The sequence below is a fragment of the Callithrix jacchus genome, chromosome X, assembly GCF_049354715.1.
Source record: "Callithrix jacchus isolate 240 chromosome X, calJac240_pri, whole genome shotgun sequence".
Classification (NCBI taxonomy): domain Eukaryota; kingdom Metazoa; phylum Chordata; class Mammalia; order Primates; family Cebidae; genus Callithrix; species Callithrix jacchus.
Window position 1 is genome coordinate 22254367 of NC_133524.1, and position 19264 is coordinate 22273630.

Consider the following 19264-nt stretch of genomic DNA (forward strand, 5'->3'; position numbering starts at 1 on the left):
TGAAACGCAATGCACTGATTGCTTGGAAAGAAAAGTCCACAGCAAGCTAGACCTGACATCAACCTTTCAAGCAGATAAATCAGGGTTACTCACTCTCAGCAGGACTGACATTTGGGGCTGGATCATTCTTTGTTGTAGGAGGCCATCCTGGTCATTATGGGACGTTTAATAGCATCCCTGGCCTCTCTTCACTAGAGGACAGTAGCAGTCTGCCCCAAGTTGTGACAATTCAAACTGTCTGCAGACATTGCCAAATGTCCCCTGGGAGGAAAAATCTACACCCTCCCCCATTGAGAACAACTGAGATAGAGTAATGAGTTCCATTACATTGAGAATAGAGCAGGTTCCAGGTGTAACTGCCCTTTGGCTCATGGAGATGTATGTTCCAGTATAGTAGGATCAAGATGATTGGGTTCTGAGTCACCTCTGCTTTCCACCAAGCTGGCTGAAGCAAATGTGCTTCTCTTGTCTCAAGTCTATTCCCTAAAAGCTCTCGCACTAATTCCAACTTCTTCCTGATAATTCATACACTAGACCCTCCAAATCTCTGTTTTAGTAGAAACTACACTAGTAGCTTCTGCGCGTTAAATGTTGAGAGGCTCTTAAAGCATCTTCCACAATCAACTCAAAGCCTTCTTGCATTCACTCTCAAGAGTTCTTTACACCCACACAGGCTGCAACCAGGGTCTAAAACAAGAGTTTTGCCAGCCAGGAAAACAAATGAACAAAACCTTGATACAGTTCGGAACTACTGCAGAACGTTTCTTTATCCTAACCAAGTAAAGATCAGGAAAAAATTTAAAAAGAGCATCACAAATTAAAAGAAATGTAGCTTCACTAGAGAATGAAAAATTTCATAATAAAACCATTTCCTTCAGAGAAAGTGAATAGAGCTATGTAATTGGGTCAAAGCAGGGAGCATTTCAAAAATGAGGACAAAAAATTTCCACAAACCACAGAGAAGACATTTGGAGAAGTGTTTATTCTTTTTAAGTCTAGCTCTATGTAAAATAATAAATCAGTCCTCTGTCTTCTGGCAAAAGGAAAAGGTTATGAAATCATGGTCAGTCAAAGACTATGAGAAATAAATCATCTTAATTCTGAAGGATGCAAAGCAACATGAAAAATAATCTTGTGATAAAATGTAAAGTGGCAAAAGCAAGATACAATACTATACAAGTGCTATAAATGATGCTATGTAAGAAAAATGTGTAAGAACCAGTTCCTATTTACTGAGGAATTACCAATCCATCCCAGGTACTGTGCCTGGAGATACTTAAAAAAATACATCTTCCTAATCCTTCACAACTGCTCACTGAGAAAGGTGCCATTTTCTGCTTTTATCAAACAAGAAAATAAAGACATATAGCGCAAAGTTGCAAAGGTGGAAGGAAATGAGACCAAGTCCTCACAACCCCAAATCAACATATTGTTAGCAACTTGGTTGTATTGCATCCCAGAGGTAAACCTAGAGGAAAAGACTGGAAGGGGAAATATCAAAGTCAGTACTATGCTAAAATGGTGATCTACTGGGCAATCATTTTTTCTATCCCAGCCTCTGTTACATTGTTATAGTATTTATACAAATAGATTTATTACATTTATTATGCCTTACCATTTGAAAGGAATGATATTTCCATTGTTGCATCAATTTAATCATAAGTTTACTCTAAGAAGATAAAGGGCATTTTCCCAAATATGGAATAGGTGCTAATAAGGATTTGATTGATTGATCTTCTTTTTTAATGTAGTTATTTATAACTATAAACTTTCCTCTAAGTACTGCTTCCATTGCATCTTATAAATTTTGGTATTCTGTATTTTCATTTTCATTCATCTCAAAGTATTAAATTTTTCCAATTTACATTGTGATTTCTTCTTTGACTCTTTGGTTATTTAGAAGCATGTTGTTTATGTTCCACAAGTTGTGAATTTCCCAAACTTCCTTCTGTTACTGATTTCTAATTTCATTCCATTATGGTCATAGAACATACTTTGTATGATTTCAATCCTTTTAAATTTGAGACTTATTTGATGGCCTAACATAGGATCTGCCCTGGACAATGTTCCATGTACACTTGAGAAGAATGTGTACGCATTACTTTGCTGTTGTTAGGCAATGTATTATATGTTGTATATATACATAAACACACACTATATATAATATATATACACATATATGTATCTAGAATGTGAATATGTATACATAGGATGTATATCTACATATACAGATATGTGTATACAGATACATTATATATGTGTGTGTTAAGTCTAATTAGTTTATGGTGTTCTTCATGTCTTATATTTCCTTGTTGATCTTCTGTGTAGTTATTCTAGCCATTATGGAAAATAAGGTATTGAAGTCCCCAATTATTATCATTAGATTGTCTGTTTCTCCCTTCATTTCTGTCGATTTTTGCTTCATGTATTTTGGGGGTCTGTTGTTATGTACTAAATGTACTTTTTATCAAGTATCTGAGTACATCAATTTGCCCTCCTGCCAACACTCTCAGAATTAGCCCTTGAATCAGTAGGAAGGATGTGATGCATAATGCTTAACATTTCAGAGTAATGAGTGCCTTATGTTCTCCCCTATCAGAGATGACAACTCTTTGGATGACTGGTTGGTAAATATGTCTCATCTAGACATAGATGTTATTTGAAAAATAAAGCCAAAGAATTCTTGAATACTAAGTTTTCTTCTGGTCTTACACATCTTTCACCTCTTTTGAAGAAAATGAGACAAACTTGACATTTTCCTTAATTTCTTAATTTCCCAGAGGAATACAATTAATTAAAGTCAAATTTCTGGGCCCATTACGGATTATGATCATCATTGTAAACTATGGACATTGTGATAGAAGTTAGTCTTTTCCTTTAAAGTGGTAAGCTCCCTTAGATTACAAGGACTTGGAATGTGTACAGTTCTAAGGGATCTCAGACTTGCTGTGGTCAGGGCACTGGTAACATCCTCCAGACTTGCCCTGTGTGCCTAATATGTATCATGTGAATTGCAGCCTTTAAAGGAGCTATATGATAGCATCATAAAGAAGATGTAAACAAGAAAACCAGTATATTACAATTTGGTAAGTTTGTGACAGGATAAACAGAAGATGCTAGGGATGGGCACAGTGCTGGAGGAAGAGGACCATTATGGACTGAAATGTTTGTGTCCTTCCCCTAAATTCATATGTTGAAGCCTTAATCCCCAAAGTGATGGTATTAGGAGATGAGGCCTTTGAGAGGTAATTAGGTTTAGATGAGGTCATGACTGTGGGCCCCCCATGATGGAATTAGCACCCTTATAAGAAAAAGAAGAGACATCAAACAACACAGCAAGAATATGGCCATCTGCAAACCAGGAAGAGAACCCTCACCAAAACCCAACAACACTGACACTCTCATCTCTGACTTTCAGCTCCAGAACTGTGAGAAATAAATGTCTGTTGTTTTAGCTGCCCAGTCTATGGTATTATTTTGTTATTACAGCCCGAGCAGACTAAGATAAGGGCATACCTCCCCAATCATAATCACAGGCCATTATGATGATTCTTTTCAAACCTGCAAAATCCAAATTGGTTGGCTAGCTGATGTGAGGTATGAGATAGAGACTAGCTTGAGATTATGAGGCTGTGTATGGGTACAAAGGAGCTGCAGATTATTCCATCTCACTTTCATTTACTGCCCTACAGCAATGTTTCTTAAAGTATGTTCCAAGGCCCACTGGTTGACCTCAAAAGACTTCTCAATGCAAAAACACAAGTGCTTTCCTTAGTTCATAATGGCAAATGGGGATTGATTCCATAGATTTTCACTTCTATATGAACCCTAGGTTAGTATATAATCGTGAAGCCCGATTGCCACACATGTGTACATGCTGCAATGTCCAACACAAAGAGAAGGGATTCCTGAAACTTCAGAATGAGAATTTCTTTAAGAGCTTCATCAGTCCCAAGGCTTTCAATTGTGACTTTCTTGATGCTCATTAACATCATTGTAGAATTATTCTTAGGTTTTGCCTTTGTTAATCCTTTCTTTTTCTTGTAATTGCTGCATCACCACTTTGATACTTACTTCGTTCCTCTTCAATTATTTGATATCACTGAGTTCTTTTCCACTGGAAAGAGATGAGATGGTATAGGCAGGCTATAGGGTTTTATTATGTTATGCCCCAAAAGTTTAAGATGTAGTGCATAGAGGAACTCTTTGGTCTCACTAGGCCGGTCTAATTATTAATGATACCCTGGATGCTCCATATGTCCAGAGGATCTCTGAGCCTGTTTAAACCATTCCATTCCCACTGCCTCTCTGAAATTATCCTTGACCCCAAATCATCATACCTTACCACCTCAAAAGTCATAACATTATCTCTACTGCCTAGTTGTTAGTGGATCATAAACAGCCTTGGTATATCTTTAATAATTAAGCTGCTATCTAATTGTTAGCTACCTTTTAAAGTATTTTATTTTTCCATCAAGAATTAAGTATCCTGAGAGTGGGGACCAAGTTTCATATCTATAAATTTTACTACAGAAAGAAGAAAGTACCCATGGTATAGAAGTTAGTTTCAGGAGTTCTTTACTGATCACCTATGCTCTGATCTAAGTGTTGGGAGCAAACAGAAATGGGCACAGATTCTGTTTGGACAACAGCCCAGAGCAGTTCTGCAGGTTCCCCAGGCCTTTGTCCATGAAGCCTGCTACAATTACAAGCAAACAAGCTGACAGTGGCTTCTGGTAGTGGCCCTGCAGGATTCCTGATAAGGCAGCAAACAAGCAGGATTAGAAGTGTTGGAAGACACCTGGTTTCTAGATTGTGCCACTGGTCCTGCCTCTTCATCTGATTCTTGGACTTTCTTAAGTCACCATCTGGCTACCTTAAATCACAGCCAGGAGGATTCCAAAATGTATATGGCTGACCATCCTACCTTCCCTGTCCCATGTCAGTTCCAGCCTTGACTGCGGCCCCATTTGGGACACTCCTGTGTCTTTTGGCTTTGTCTTGGTATTGGCTGTCTCTATATTTCCTGGTCTGGTTCTGGGTTTGGTCTAGGCCTCAAGTCCTTTTCCATAAGCCATGATTTCTGATGCCCAACAGAGTAGTCATTGGCCTTTCTGATTCTTATTCTGTAATGTTTTTAACTGATTTCTGTGAACAATTTCCAGGGTATGGAAAGAATCTGAAATCCCACTTGAAAGGAGGCACTGATCTTGGCTGGAATGAGGTGCTAACCTGTCTTATATGTCTGAAGTACTGCAATAGTTATAGTACTATGTGGACCTTAGGCCTTGTGGTTTTCACTGTGTTTACACTATGGGCATGATGGATTTATTCAATCTTCAAACCAATGATCTGTTTGATCTAATAACTGGACAACACAGGATGAGGGTGGGTGACAAAGTGGTGACCCAAGAAGAAAAAAATCAATCCAACCAGTGAAGGGGTAAGTGATGGCTGGTCCAAGGTATTTACTGCTTATGCATTCACTGAATCAATCAATGTTAAGAAATGTTCTCCTTCTATGACAGACTATGACTACTGAAGTCTTGAAATCTCAGACATATCTGTAGGAGAAAAACAAGTCAAAAGCAAAACAGCTTGCTACAAAAAAACCAAAGATCATTCCTTGGCTTAAAACAATGACTGTACTCATTTGGAATTCAGATCAATTACCCATTCAACTTAGATTTTCACATTACTGTAAGAATAAGGAAAAATAAGTCTCTCTGAGTAGTTTTGCATTAGAATTTGTTGAGGAGAGAAGCATCATTAAAGTCTTTTCTGAGAAAATAAAGTAACAAAAATGTGTTCTGGATGTTCTGGTACATTTTCAATATTTGAATGAGTTGGTATTCTTCCTTGTTCCCTGTAATCACACAGCCGAGGCTACTGAATCAACTCCACTGCTGGGTAACACAGCAAGATCCTCTCTAAGCTCATTTTAAAACAGCATTCCTCCAAATCTTCAAAACCAAATTATTCTGAAACTGGAACTGAGGTTAAATTGAGGTCAACATGGATTTCATAAAAGTAAAAACCTTTAAAGTTTGCATTAAAAATTCATGTCTCCAACTGAACAGCCCCGGTTGGGTGATGATATTAAATATTACAAAAAGTTAAGTTCCCCTCTCCAGGCTTTCTAACAAGGAAGTTCTGAAGCTTCATCCCTACCATATTGAAAGATTTCACCTCTACTTGGCAATACAAGCAGGGCTGAGTGTGATAGTCATCAATATGTTCCATTCTGTCATCAATAGTAACAAGTGCATGTAGACAGGAGTCAGGTTAGTTCCTGCTCACATCAGTTTGTCCTCATCCAAGGTCCTGGGATTCAGTCTGTGGTAATAGATCTACTCTGTATAACTCTTGCTCCTTTGTTCTTTTATGTAACTATGCTGAAAACACCAGATACTTACTGTTCTTTTATTTTAACTCAAAACAGCTCCTGTGTTTCTCTAGACTATAAAGAAATCTTTTCGGCAGAACTAACTTGCAAACATCCTAGTAAGTCAGTGTAAGTGTAACACAGATAACATTGCCACAACTGTGTGCATTGGACTGTCGCACAGAACATTCTGTTTCTCATTCCCTCTAGAGGAGAAGACACAGCAGGGACCTATCTGCCCCACTGCCTGCCTCTGCCATCCAGTCAGAAGATTTCACCCCAACACCAACAGTAAGTGTGCAACCCATCTGTCAGGTGTGGTGGGAGGAAGGAATTGAAGCAATATAACAAGCAGGTGATAGCACTGACTTTGAAGTCAGATCCATTTTTAGAATACATGATAGATGGGGAAACTCAGTCTCCCTAAGACTCATCTCAAGAATGAGAGCAATAATTGGGTATCATGAGGCTTAAAAGAAACAATAGACGTAATGCTCTTCACACCGTATCTTGCTCATGGTAAGTGATGAATAAATGTTTCTAGTGTTCAGCACATAATGAATGCTCAATAAATACTGATTGAATAAATGGGTGAGTGACCAAATGAGTGAATTGACAATCAAACAAACAAAAACCTGTTTTATGTTCTCAATACAGATTCCTCTCCTCTAGACTTAAATTTCTGCTTAAGAAATTGAATAGATTCTACATTGTGGACTTTAGTAATATTAGATAAAGGGTAGCTTTGCTCCCAGGGTCTCCTAGGAGAAAGAGTGATGACTTGGGCCATTTCCATACTGCCCCTGCTGGCAGAGTTCCCACACCAGTCCACAGGAGCCAGGTGGAAGGTTGTCTGAACCCTCACCAGGGGATCGTTATTGAATGGATGCAATTAAAATGAAACTAAGTTCACAAGCCCTGCTTGCAGTGCCTTGTTAGGCAGCATGCAAGTTTTGAGCCTACACTTAACCTCATCCACACCTAGAGTTGTTATGGCATCCTCTTGGTCTGCCTTACACACATCTGGGTTACTTGATTAAAGGCCTGAACTCCTGAGTCTCTGCCTCTTTATATACCCAAACTTGTTCAGCTCCTTGATCCTCTGATCTTCTAGCTCATGAATAGGTTGTTGCTTTTTGTGATACTTGGGTGAGGAAACTGAGGCATGGAGTAAGGGAGGGTTCCCTGGACCTCAAGATCAAAACCTCCTCAAGGCCTCTTCCCAAGCATCTTCCCTCTCCCAATTTCATCCTTCCCCAACTAGGAAGGATGATCAGAAACAGAATAGCAGGCTAACATCCTCAATGGATCTCTGACTGGTGACGGAGTAAGGCCCAAAAGCTTGGCTTTACCAGAAAACTGCACCTGAAATACTGACTTAAATTGAAGGTTCCTGGTATTTAAGAACTCTTGTATAATTCCAGATTCCTTCTGTGGAAGGTTCCTTAAACCATTTTTACTGAGGCCTTTTGAGACAAAGAAGATCGTTTTTCACTCACCTTTTTTCTTCCAACTACTGTTCAGCTTTGGGAACATATTTTAGTTCACTTTTAATATTCTGGATCTCCGATAGGTTGACTGCAGGTCCTGGAAGTTTCTTTGCTCCTGGAATTGGCTTCTTCTCCTCCTCCGAGATGGGAGGAACACCCTGAAGAGAAAGAAGAAATCAACTCATCAAAAAAGACATTTGATCTCTCTGAGCCATGACATGAATCAGAAAAAAAAAAAATTAAAGCAAGAATGACGTCAAAGTATGATTCTAGCAGAGTGACTGTCCCTTGTGTTGTTGAGACAGGCTTAGAGTTTCAATAAGATCTCCTAAAGTTTGTAGTGAAGCGTGAAGTAAAGTTGGAAGAAGAAAACAAGTAATTTCTACATAACTTAGAAAACACTAGAGTACAGTTCAACTTCTGATAACTAATGAAAATTACTACCAGTTTGAAGAATTTGTGTTTCCAAGAGGAGCATCTTACAAGATTGACTTTAATTTGTAATCATACAATTATATGACCGACAGCAAAGATTTATACAATGTTAGAGCATGGCAGGCTCTAACAATAATTTAGTCCAGGAGTTTCCTGTTCTGGTCTGGGGAGTAGTGGCTGCCAGCCTTTGTTCAAGTGACATCTTTGGGATGCATAAACAAACAGGTGAATGTAAGCAAAACCTCTTTGAATATGGACACGACAGGAGAGGGTGGAAAAGGAAGCCCAGTTCTTTCCTGCTTCGGGAAGTATTTTAAATTTCCTTTCATTGAATGTTATATTTTTGTGCAGCTTTAGGGCAGGACCCACATCCTATCCTTTTTTGTGGCATTTCCAACGTCTGGCACAGAGGTGCCCACGCATACTTGTTGACTGTTGTTTAATTGGATCAATCCCAAGAATGTACCGTAACAAAAATCTACACCCCTATGTACATACACCAAACACACATATAACGGTAACTATAAAACAAGATAAGTTTCTGTGTGTGGCTCCGAGGACTTCAACTCATTACTATAGAAAAACAGCTGATTATTAGTCCATTCCTTCTATTTGCTAGAGGTGGCTGGTAGGGGAGGATATGTTCTCCGTGGCCCTAGGGAAAGGTGTTGGAGGAACATTTGATCACTGTGGCAGCCATGAGAATACGCCTCTCAGATCAGTTTACTGAAGAGAGGATAATTGAATGACGGCTCCAGCTGCTTGACACTGAAATCCAGCCATCCATCACCACGCTGAGGTCACATTTCCCACGGCTGCTTGCAGCCAATGACTGAATGCAACAGGAAATCTAAGGCAGGCCCATTCCTGGGAGACTTGGGACTCCTCTGTGGAGCGACTTCACCTGGAGAACTGGCCTCAGTACAGCCCTGAAGTCTGAGATGCTTCCACCCAACCCTCTATCCCTCTCTCCCTCACAGCCTCATGCAACTCCCTACCATTTTCCATTACAAGTGCACATTTCCCACGGCTGCTTGCAGCCAATGACTGAATGCAACAGGAAATCTAAGGCAGGCCCATTCCTGGGAGACTTGGGACTCCTCTGTGGAGTGACTTCACCTGGAGAACTGGCCTCAGTACAGCCCTGAAGTCTGAGATGCTTCCACCCAACCCTCTATCCCTCTCTCCCTCACAGCCTCATGCAACTCCCTACCATTTTCCATTACAAGTGCTTTCCCCAGTAAATATCACTGGGTCACTTTCCCGAAGGACCCAGACTAACACAGACTGGCACAGAGCTCCATCTGCTTGGCCAACAACTAGGTGAACCAATACAGTTCCCAGGAAGAGAAATAAGTAACTGGATGTTTGCCTCTCACCAGAGCGGGTGGACCCTAAGCCCTTTGCCTCGCCTCCACCCAACCCTTACCCTCTACTGCCACCAGCAGCCCTGTAATTCAGGTATTAAAGCTGATGGTTTGTGTTAATCCCTGTCTGGATCCTATGTGTAGTTCTGAAATTGGTTAGAACCTAAAGGAAAAAGTATTCAAGCTTCTCCAAACTTTAACAAATTACTCAGTAGACAAGTGCTTTAGAGAAATGTTTTTAAATTGCTTATAGGAGGGGATGAGTAGACATAAAATATTGAGGTGCTGTTCTTCTACTAAGGGCTAATGGTTTTTCCTATAGGCATTTTCTTTGAATCTGGTACAGTGCTGATGAAATAGCTAACGTTTTACTGAAACAAAATGATAAAGTATTTCAATGTAGACTATACCTGCTATAAATATCTAGAAAATATTATTTCCCTGGGTCAGTGTACAGAGCCATAGAATCAGTTGTTTTTTGTCAAGCACACACATTTATCACTTATAAATGTAGATTTAGAAGCAATAATTAAAACTGTAAAGCTTCCACTTGGAGGACTAGATATTCCAAAAGGTTCTTTACTATGCTTTCAGAAAGAATTTTTTAACAAGGCTATAAAGTGGTGTGTGTGTGTGTGTGTGTGTGTGTGTGTGTGTGTAATACATATAGTGGTGAAATGAAAAATGTTTCCTCACTTATAAATGTTCCCACGGCTGTTAGGTGGGTAGATCTTAATAAAGAAGCATGAAGGAGAAAAATGTTTCCAATTCCTTCTGTTAAGTTCCTGGGTAAGTCACATTTACTAACTTTGTAACATCAAAATATTCTATATTGGCACATTGAACACATTTAAGCCAATGTCTGTACTTAACATGTTCATATGCAAAAATTTATGATGTGAACATATGAAGATTAATATTTAATACTAGGCACCTTCCTCTCAAGTTATTAAAACCTCACTGCATTGTGTTTTTTATTTATCAACATAAGACTTACCACTTGATTTGGTAAAGTCACATATAATGGGAAATTATAAGTCAATATATTTAGTAATTAGACATGATATTGACTCAGGAAGAGGGATGTTAATGGTGCATTTTCTTAACTGAACCTTCTCTCATCTTTTAAAAACATAACAGGAATCAGATTCCATTTACTTAATGAATTTGTGATTGCAAGAATTATTGTAAGTTAAGGCATAAGCAAACAGTGTTCCAGATGGCCCCATCTGGCTAATAAATAAGTCCCTTTTTATTTTGTAGGTGGATATTTGAATGAAGAAGGGACATGAAAGACATTCTTTGGCCTAGATAAAGAGAGTGTAAAAGAAGCCTTGTCAGTTACAGCAGCATTCTCAATTTCAGGAATGGCTGTTGTTTCCTTTTGGGGGGTCACAGAGTATTTGTAAAACTTGGCAAAACAGTCAGACATATTCAAGTGATCTCACTTTCATCTCCCTCATTATTGCCGGATATCCTACTGAGTTTTTCCCTAAACTCTCCTGTATGGGACAATACAATCTGACCTGCTCATTCAGGCTCAAACACCAAAGACTTAATAATAATAGCAAACACTGTTAACTGCTCTAAATTACATGTACTAACTCATTTAATTCTCACCTCAACCATATAAATCTGGTACTATTATTATCCCTATCTTACAGTTGAAGAGACTCAGGCACAGAAGGGCTAAGAAGCTTGCCACAAGGCCACACAGCTAGGAAGTGGCTAGACCAGAATTAAATGTTTGTATCTGGTAAAGGAGCCAGTTGGAGAGGGAAATAATTAACAGAAAATCCCAACGTGCTATTTTGTGGCTTAACAATGATAGTATTTCAGTCAAAAGAGAGATCTGGGGAGCTTAGTAGAGGCTTGTCAATACCCTTCAAATCACTTCAAGCAAGCAGCTGATTGTCTTACGCAAAAGACCAGCCCTGTTTATTAGAATTTGGCTGTACGGCCTGTGTTGGGCACATGCCCATCTGTGGCTGGGCAAGCATATAGAGGGTGTACTCCAGCTCTGTAAGCAGGGCAGAGGTCTTACCAGAGACCATACATAGGTGGGCCAAAGACAGGGTCACTGCTCACCGGCCTTAGCAGACAGCCAAAGACTCGTTCTAGCTTCATACCTGAGAGGGCGTCAGGATCAAAAATCCTTCTGAGTTTAAATGGGGAATCTAGTGAATGTGATAGAGGTAATCCATTCATAGATGGTACATTATGATCTCTACACAGTAATTATCTTCATGCAAGGCTAGGCAACGAATCTTAAGTCTACAAAATTAAGCAGTTCCAAGTTTGCAAACTAGATGATAATAAATGTGGATGTATATGTTATTTCAAATCCACATTCCATTTTCCCATTCAAACTATGCCTTAAAATGTGGCTGGGGCCTCAAGCTAATTGACAAAATCCTACTTAACCCACTCTGTGGCCAAGCCAAGCTGTCTACTCCCCTCACAATGTTATCTTCATGAGCAACTTAATCTGAGGTCCAGGCCAGAGACTGAGTCATTAGATCCCACTCCCTCCCCAAGACCCCACAAATCCTGAGAGTCTATTTCTGTTTTTATAGTAAAGAAATACCATCTGTAGCTCCACCCTCCTGCTCAATGAGCTCTATGAGAAAGGTATGGTACAGTTCAAGAAACATCCATCTGTTGGACAACAGGTTGTTAGAAGAAGGAGGGGGGAAGGAGGGAAGAAAGGAATGAAGGAGAAAGAAAGAGAAAGGAAAGAAGGAAAGAAAGAAAAGAAAGAAGAAATACCCCTGGGGTCTTTGTATCTTTGTGGATATATCACTCCCTCCATCCTACAAAAAATACTAGTTGGCCATTTGTATATATGGCTAATTGTAAAGTAGCTGTTCACAAACCAAGCTGTATCAGTTCTTGTCTATTTTAGAGTGCTGCAACCCTTAGATTAGATACAAGGCAAGAGAGAGCAAAGTGCTTCCCCAGTCCCCTAAGACACTTGTGTGGAGGAAAGTACCAGTTGTACAAAGAAGAAACAGGGGCCATCTGTACCACAGGTGGAAAATGAAATGTGAGCCTCCAAAACAGCTGTTACATTAGTCAATTTACTGAAAAAAAGTGGGTCAAACTATCTTCTGACTGATTGCCATGGTAGTGACACAGTTGAAGAGGAACCACAGGAAACAAAGAAAAATCTAATTACAGATAAATGAAGGTATAGAAGGATTCCACCGCCATCCCTTCTACCTCCCTGTGCCTTTTCCTGACAACATTCAAAAACAATAGGCCCAGGAGTGCTTCATGAAAATTGGATAATTACATCAATTGATGAAAAATCGTTTAGGGAATACCTACTGGCTATGCCATGTCTATTATATCATGCCTCTTCCCTCACAGTGGCCCTCTGAGGAATGGAGGGGATCCTATTTTGCAGACACAGATTCTAAAATACTTGGCCAAAGTCCCAGATGGAGACCTCATGAACATTAGTTAACCAGATGGCAAGATGGCAAAGTTAACAGCACAAGAACTTGAGATTTTGTAACCATAAAAGCAGGGTACAGCCAAGTCTTTTCAACTTATACATTCAAAATTTGTATTCATCAAGGGTGACTTAGTGGCTGAAATTCCAGCACTTGGTGATATCACTCAAATACTCTATCTCCTCCTTTCAAAAATTATCTTTCTACTGATAGGAGATGGGAACCACTAATTCAGGACCACATCAGGAATATTCACAGGAAAAAAAAAAAAAAAGGTTACAGGCAGGACAAAATTTTATTAGGAACCTTTGAAATGGTAATAGATATTCTTTTGGGGCAAATACCAAAAATGTCCCTTGGTAGAGTTTAATAGCCTTTTTACCTTTTAAAAAAGATGAAATACAGTTTGCTATGCCTTGTGGCTTTATTTGATTCCATTTTCCATGTCTTGTGCTAATAAAATGTTCCAAAACCTTCACTATCTTTTTTCAGAGTCAGACCTTCCAGGTGTTGCCAGCAAAGTCACAATTGGGTAAGAAATATAAACATCTGAGGAAGAAATTCTTCCCTATTTATGGCATTCATTATTAATTTTAGCCTCCAATTTAGCAGACCAGGTACTTGAATTTGGAGGAGAAATAAAGAATTAGAGGAAAAAATACAGAAGTGGAGGCTTGACAGACTCCCTTGCAAAGTCCCCTTTTCAAAGAAAACATTTAGACATTGAATTTTTGTTTATTTGTTATTTGATGCACCAAATAATTGAATGTGCTTACTTACACCATTCCCACTCATCAGAAGGTGTACCAAATAGTAACACATCGTGCTCAGTTGAATAAAAGATCCCAAGTGAAAACTTTCCAATCTAGTGACTATTGCTAGGCCAAAAACATCTCAGAGGCTTTATCCTCCCCACCACACACACACACAGAGTCAATCAATCAGTCAGTCAGTCAACAGACTGAAAGTTAAACTCTGTACCTTCAAGTAATGGTGCCAGGTACAGTACTTAAATTTGGCTGAAGGGAAGGGAGGAGGCAGTGCGTTTCATGGCTGACTGAGCAAGACAACTAAAGAAATATACATACTGTACTTGATTCCTTGACATGTAGCCATTTGGCCCCTCCCTTGTCTTGAAGAGCCAGCGCTTGCCTTGGCTCTGCCCCCTCTGGTGAGGATTTTAGAAGGGAAAAACTTTGCTCTGTTCTGCTAGCTGAGTTTTCCTCACCTCTTCCACTTCAGGAGTACATTCTTTTCTTCTGGGAGGTTGACCTGCTCCTGGCCGAAAGGCTCCCATTGGAATATTAATATTTGCCTAAAAGAGAAAACGGTAGATTTAACACAAGAAAAGTAAGAAATTGCAATGACATTCTGAGACAGTAAGCATTGTGAAGAAAGAAGCATCTGAAAAGCACATCTCCAAAGCCTTTTATCTCAGGAAAATTGCTGTAATAGCATAAAAATATTCAAAGGAAAATTTGACTTCCATTTATTACAGATTTCATTTATTATACATCCTTAGGTCTGTGCAGTGATTTTACAGTTTCCTGTTGGATGGAAGAATTGGAAGACAGTTTGTTCTGGCTGTTGCCCTCCTGTGGTGCATATTATTTTTCTCTCTCAGGATAAAGAAGTAACACTTAATGATAGGAAAGGAGAAAAAGCATCTGCATAAGTTATTCCACTCTTTAGCCCTCCTTCCGTTCCCTTCAAATTTACCACGTGGGAGGGGAGATATTTACACGTCCTGAAGTACCTCTTCCTTTCCATAACGCCCTTCACTTTATTGCCTTAGTCTCTGAAATTGACACTCTTCTGCCTTATTCCCAACATGTGCTTGTGTGAGTCAGTAAGGAGAAAAGAGGGTGCTTGAAAAGTCAAGGTCCCTTTTTATCACCATTCATTGGTTCTTGTCCTTTATGATAGCATACTAATCTCCATCAGTGTAAACATAAAATACCTTCGTGACATCCTCTAAACATTAAATTAGGTAAGAATATATTGACACTGTAATTTGAACTTGGTGAGATAATATGTAAATTTGGATTTTGCCCATAATTATCTGATGTCAAAAGGTGAAAATATGTAATGCAGATAAAAAATGTCTTCAACCAGTATTGCTCACATATGACAACCATTAAATACTATTTTAAAGTAGAATACAATATTTTTCTACTGAAGATAAAGTGTTGCCTTATGAGTAATTGGATATGTGGGCTTGAAAAGTTGAAATTTCGTTTTGATGTTATGCATGTAAATGATGCCTGAACAAAGGGAGCAAAAGTGTTTTTATCTTATGACATGGATTGTATGATTTTGGCACCACACCAAAGGAAGTTATTAGGAAGTGTGGTACGTCCCATTTGGAACTGTCTGGTATAAGCTCTGTTGCCAGGGGAATGATTAGCCCCATGATACAGGAAGCATCCAGTGTCCATGTTGATGCAACGTGGAGGGTCTGTGCTGTGCTCCCTTTAGGAGCAGGACATGACTTTTCCTACTCATGGGCTATAAAGCTCCCTGTCCTTACTAGAATAATGCTGATACCACAGAAAGAAACAGATCCAAAGTATTTGTGGGAAATAACCAGAAAGGTACATCATTGTGGAGCCATTCCTAGTACCAACAAGTCAAGGAGTTTTAATCAGTATGTACCACACATGTTAAAATATAAATGCAACACAACTTTAGAGGAAAGCATTTTAGAAACCTACGGCTGAGCTTTCTATGCTATTCTTATGTGTAATGGAAATACCAGGTGGCCTAGAGTGGGAGGAAGAGGGGGCATAAGAGAGGCAAAAGATTTGTCTTATGGTGGCAAATATGGAGCCATACTTCATGAATTCCAAGATGCATCTCTTTTAATATATCTGGTCAGAATGTGTCTTACAACCAATAGAGTCCTACAATTTTAGTGGGTACATTTGCTTTAGTTTGGCAGGACATAAAATAATGGTATTTTACTATTGACGATGTCTTAGATTGGATGAAATATCATAGGGGCCTGAATAAAGAAGATCAAAACGATGTAAATAATACTCACAGAAGATAATCTATATTGGACCAATAGGCTATTCTCATCACTACAGTCTGGATGAAAGAGGGGAAAAATCAATATAGGGACTATCTGGGGAAAAGTTAACCAGTTAAAAGTTTAGTTAAATTGTCCCTACCCCAACCCATTTATTAAGCATCTACAGGGGGCATCTTCCTAATGGTGAGTTCAAGTTATATTGTTTCTGGAAGACTTAATTGCTAAATTAACTTGTTTAATCAAGTATATATGCTCTGTAGTAGATTGTAGTTTTTAGTAAGGGGACATGTAAAGGTCATCCAGAATAATATAATATTGTGAACCACGTGTTGTGGGATGACTACTTTTCCTGTTTGGAGATTACTTTTAGTGATGCACCCCCATGCGACCTCTCCATGTTTCATGGGTGGTTACTGTAGTGAAAATTGCCTAGTGCTAGCAGTTGCTAGAAGTTCTCTGTACTTAACAATTGCTCTGGGTCTCATTGTCCCCATTTGTAATACAAATGTTAGGCTGTGTCAATGGTTTTCAAACCTCTTAGCCAGGGAACACTTCCTTCAAGTGAAGTACTGTAAGAATGTCTACAATGCAAAGCAAGCAGAGGTGGAGGGTTTACACACCTGCATCCTCACAACAAACTTTTGAGGTTAGTATTATCTTCATTTTATTGATTAAGAAATGTATCCTTAAAAAGGTTAATTCTCTCAAGGTCATACATACAGTTCCAGGAGAAGGGAAGATTCCAAACTGAAACTGCCTGACTTTAGGGACAGACCTTTTCACTCTATCAAACCCATCTAAAAAGAGCTCTTTTCACGTGGCCAAAAATAGCTCTAACCAGCTCTAAAATTCTCTAAAGCAGCTCTGATATTGGAAACTTATACTTTGAGAGTGGCCTTTGAAAAGGGGCACATAAAATGGATAATTTCATAATAGGTGCCAAAGAAAAGCCATATTGAAAAATGAGCCATTAACTCACTGACTTGACACTTTTTCTTCTTTAAAAGCATCACTCAAGAATCAGGAACCTAAATGGTTTTTTTTTTTTTTTTTTTTGACAGCAGATATTGACAGGAACCAAAGCAGCCTGAAAATATGTCGAGCATTCAATCATAATGTGCACCAATAAGGGAGTATAAGAGGCATGCTTTGTCAACTGTGGCATGCATTATACTATTAACAAGACGATTACAGATGTTTCATTAGCATAATTGTAGGGCAGTAATCTCTGAGTGACAAATCGAAGACTAAATTATAGCCATAAGAAAAATTCCTTACAATTTGAATTTGATAAAAACATGTAGACCTGTAGTCTCTGCTTTTATTCCATTGGCCAGAAAATTGGGTCATATTTTTGTCTCTTTTACTGACTTGCTCTGTGTTTAAACACAAATGAAATACTTTCTCAGCAACTAATTTTTCTACCTACAAATCGAGTATGGTATTTGCTACTCAAAATAGGCTTAAAATACAAGCAAAACTTTTATGAAAGAATAAACAAAAAGAAAAGGTTTAACATCAATGACCTAGAGTTGATATTAAGTTAGACTTCCTTCTCTCCATAGATTCTATATAAATGCAAAGGAAGCAGTCTCTTATTTTGTTCTTTTGTAATGCAATCCTTTGTATTTCTTTTCCCTCCTTGAGGTTTATTCATTTTAGAGATTTAAAAATATGCCCCAATGCAGCAGACCTGGTGCATCACTTTCCCAAGCAATATATAATTTGTTACATCCTCCAAGTTGGAAATGGAAAAAAATCTAGTAGATCATGTTTTACCAGAATAGGATACAGTTCCCTGATAGAAGACCTATCTGATGTGAAATTAATACTACACTTGATCTCACTAGGTGAAGAAAAGTAGAAAGAATTCCCTGTAAGTTAATTCCACTACTCCCTTAATTATTTGTATTGTTCTCTTTACTTGGCTCTGGGCTTTGAGCCCAGAGGATTCTGGAAACAGTATTTCTTCCACAGCCCCTTCTATGTAGCTTACAATGGAATGACATCTTCTTTCCCCGGTGGGTTGGATTCTGATAGCTGCCAGCCGGCTGGGTACTGACAATTCCTATTGAACTTTGCTTTCCACAGCCATTGTTCTCTTATCTCCCCCTCCCTTTTTGTCCCCACTCTGTCTCTCCTTTTCTGAACCCACTGTGAGTTTTCTGAACAGTTCAGAGGCTTCTGGAGTTTCCTCCCATTGCATTATTTGTTTCAGATGACCCCCTACTGATTCGATCTTTACTTTTCAAAGGTCCCCAGCAGCTCCTGCCAGAATCTATAGCCTCCCCCATGCCATTCTTCTGTAGCATGGGCAGAGGAAATTCTACAGAGTTCCATTTTACATTATTTCTTTCTGCTTTTTCTATTCTCACAGTCTTAGTCATTCTCTGAATGGAGCAGGATATGACATTTTGAGATTTATAGCATCTTTACAGAAGACTTCAGGAAGAGGTTTGCTTTTTCATAGCAGATTAGAAAACAAGATTCTTGTTTGATATATTAACGTAAAATGAGAGACACACATATATCTACCAACTAAAATATAGTCAACTTGTTTTAAAATTCTGTATCACTGGAAGGCATAAGTGCTTAGGGATATTTGAAATGTGGAGTGGATTCAAAGCACGGGAAACTTTCCCACTCAACATAATTTTGAGAAAATTGTACTTTGCTACTGTTCTTCACCCATGACATTTCATATTGAAAATGTTTTTATTTTTGCTCTGTTTTCAATACTTCTTTGTTCTCTTCAATAATTTCCTGAATGACTCAACTGAAGTCTCATCATCCAGGAAAAAGCAGATTTCAAGAATGTACTGTACAGCTATTAAGATAATGTGCACAACGGGTCGGGGGCAGGTTGTATTTCTGAAGTGCTTTGGGTGTCAACATCAAAAAACATGACATCTTTTTGCTAGTATATGACTGCTTTGCCTCATGTCACAAAAATAGAGCTAGGCAGAGCAGCAGTGATGCTTAGCTGGAAGTAATACTGAACCCACTTGAGAGTAACACTCCGACATTCCAGTTCTTTATATGCTTAAAAGAAACCAGCATTGGAAACCATAATCAATGTATTATAGTGGTTTATG

At 38.8% G+C, this 19264-nt stretch overlaps 1 protein-coding gene and 1 long non-coding RNA gene across 3 annotated transcripts in view; one reads left to right on the forward strand and one right to left on the reverse strand.

The window, feature by feature from the left end:
* Positions 1–19264, forward strand: part of LOC144580993 (uncharacterized) — a 71786-nt gene that overhangs the window by 38658 nt on the left and 13864 nt on the right. Inside the window, exon 2 of the long non-coding RNA XR_013531438.1 lies at positions 6596–6676. This is a non-coding gene — a long non-coding RNA (uncharacterized LOC144580993). The remainder of the gene's footprint in view (positions 1–6595; positions 6677–19264) is intronic.
* SMPX (small muscle protein X-linked) overlaps positions 1–19264 on the reverse strand; it is a 51753-nt gene that overhangs the window by 23429 nt on the left and 9060 nt on the right. Inside the window, exons 3-5 of one of the 2 annotated variants that reach the window (XM_035288241.3) lie at positions 14364–14450; positions 7885–8033; positions 964–4117 (exon numbers count right to left, since the gene is read on the reverse strand). In XM_035288241.3, coding sequence (XP_035144132.1) covers positions 7899–8033; positions 14364–14450 — 222 coding nt within the window. In that variant the 3' untranslated portion in view covers positions 964–4117; positions 7885–7898. Of the gene's footprint in view, positions 1–963; positions 4118–7884; positions 8034–14363; positions 14451–19264 lie in introns of those variants that run through there. The other variant, XM_008989068.5, reaches the window with a different exon arrangement.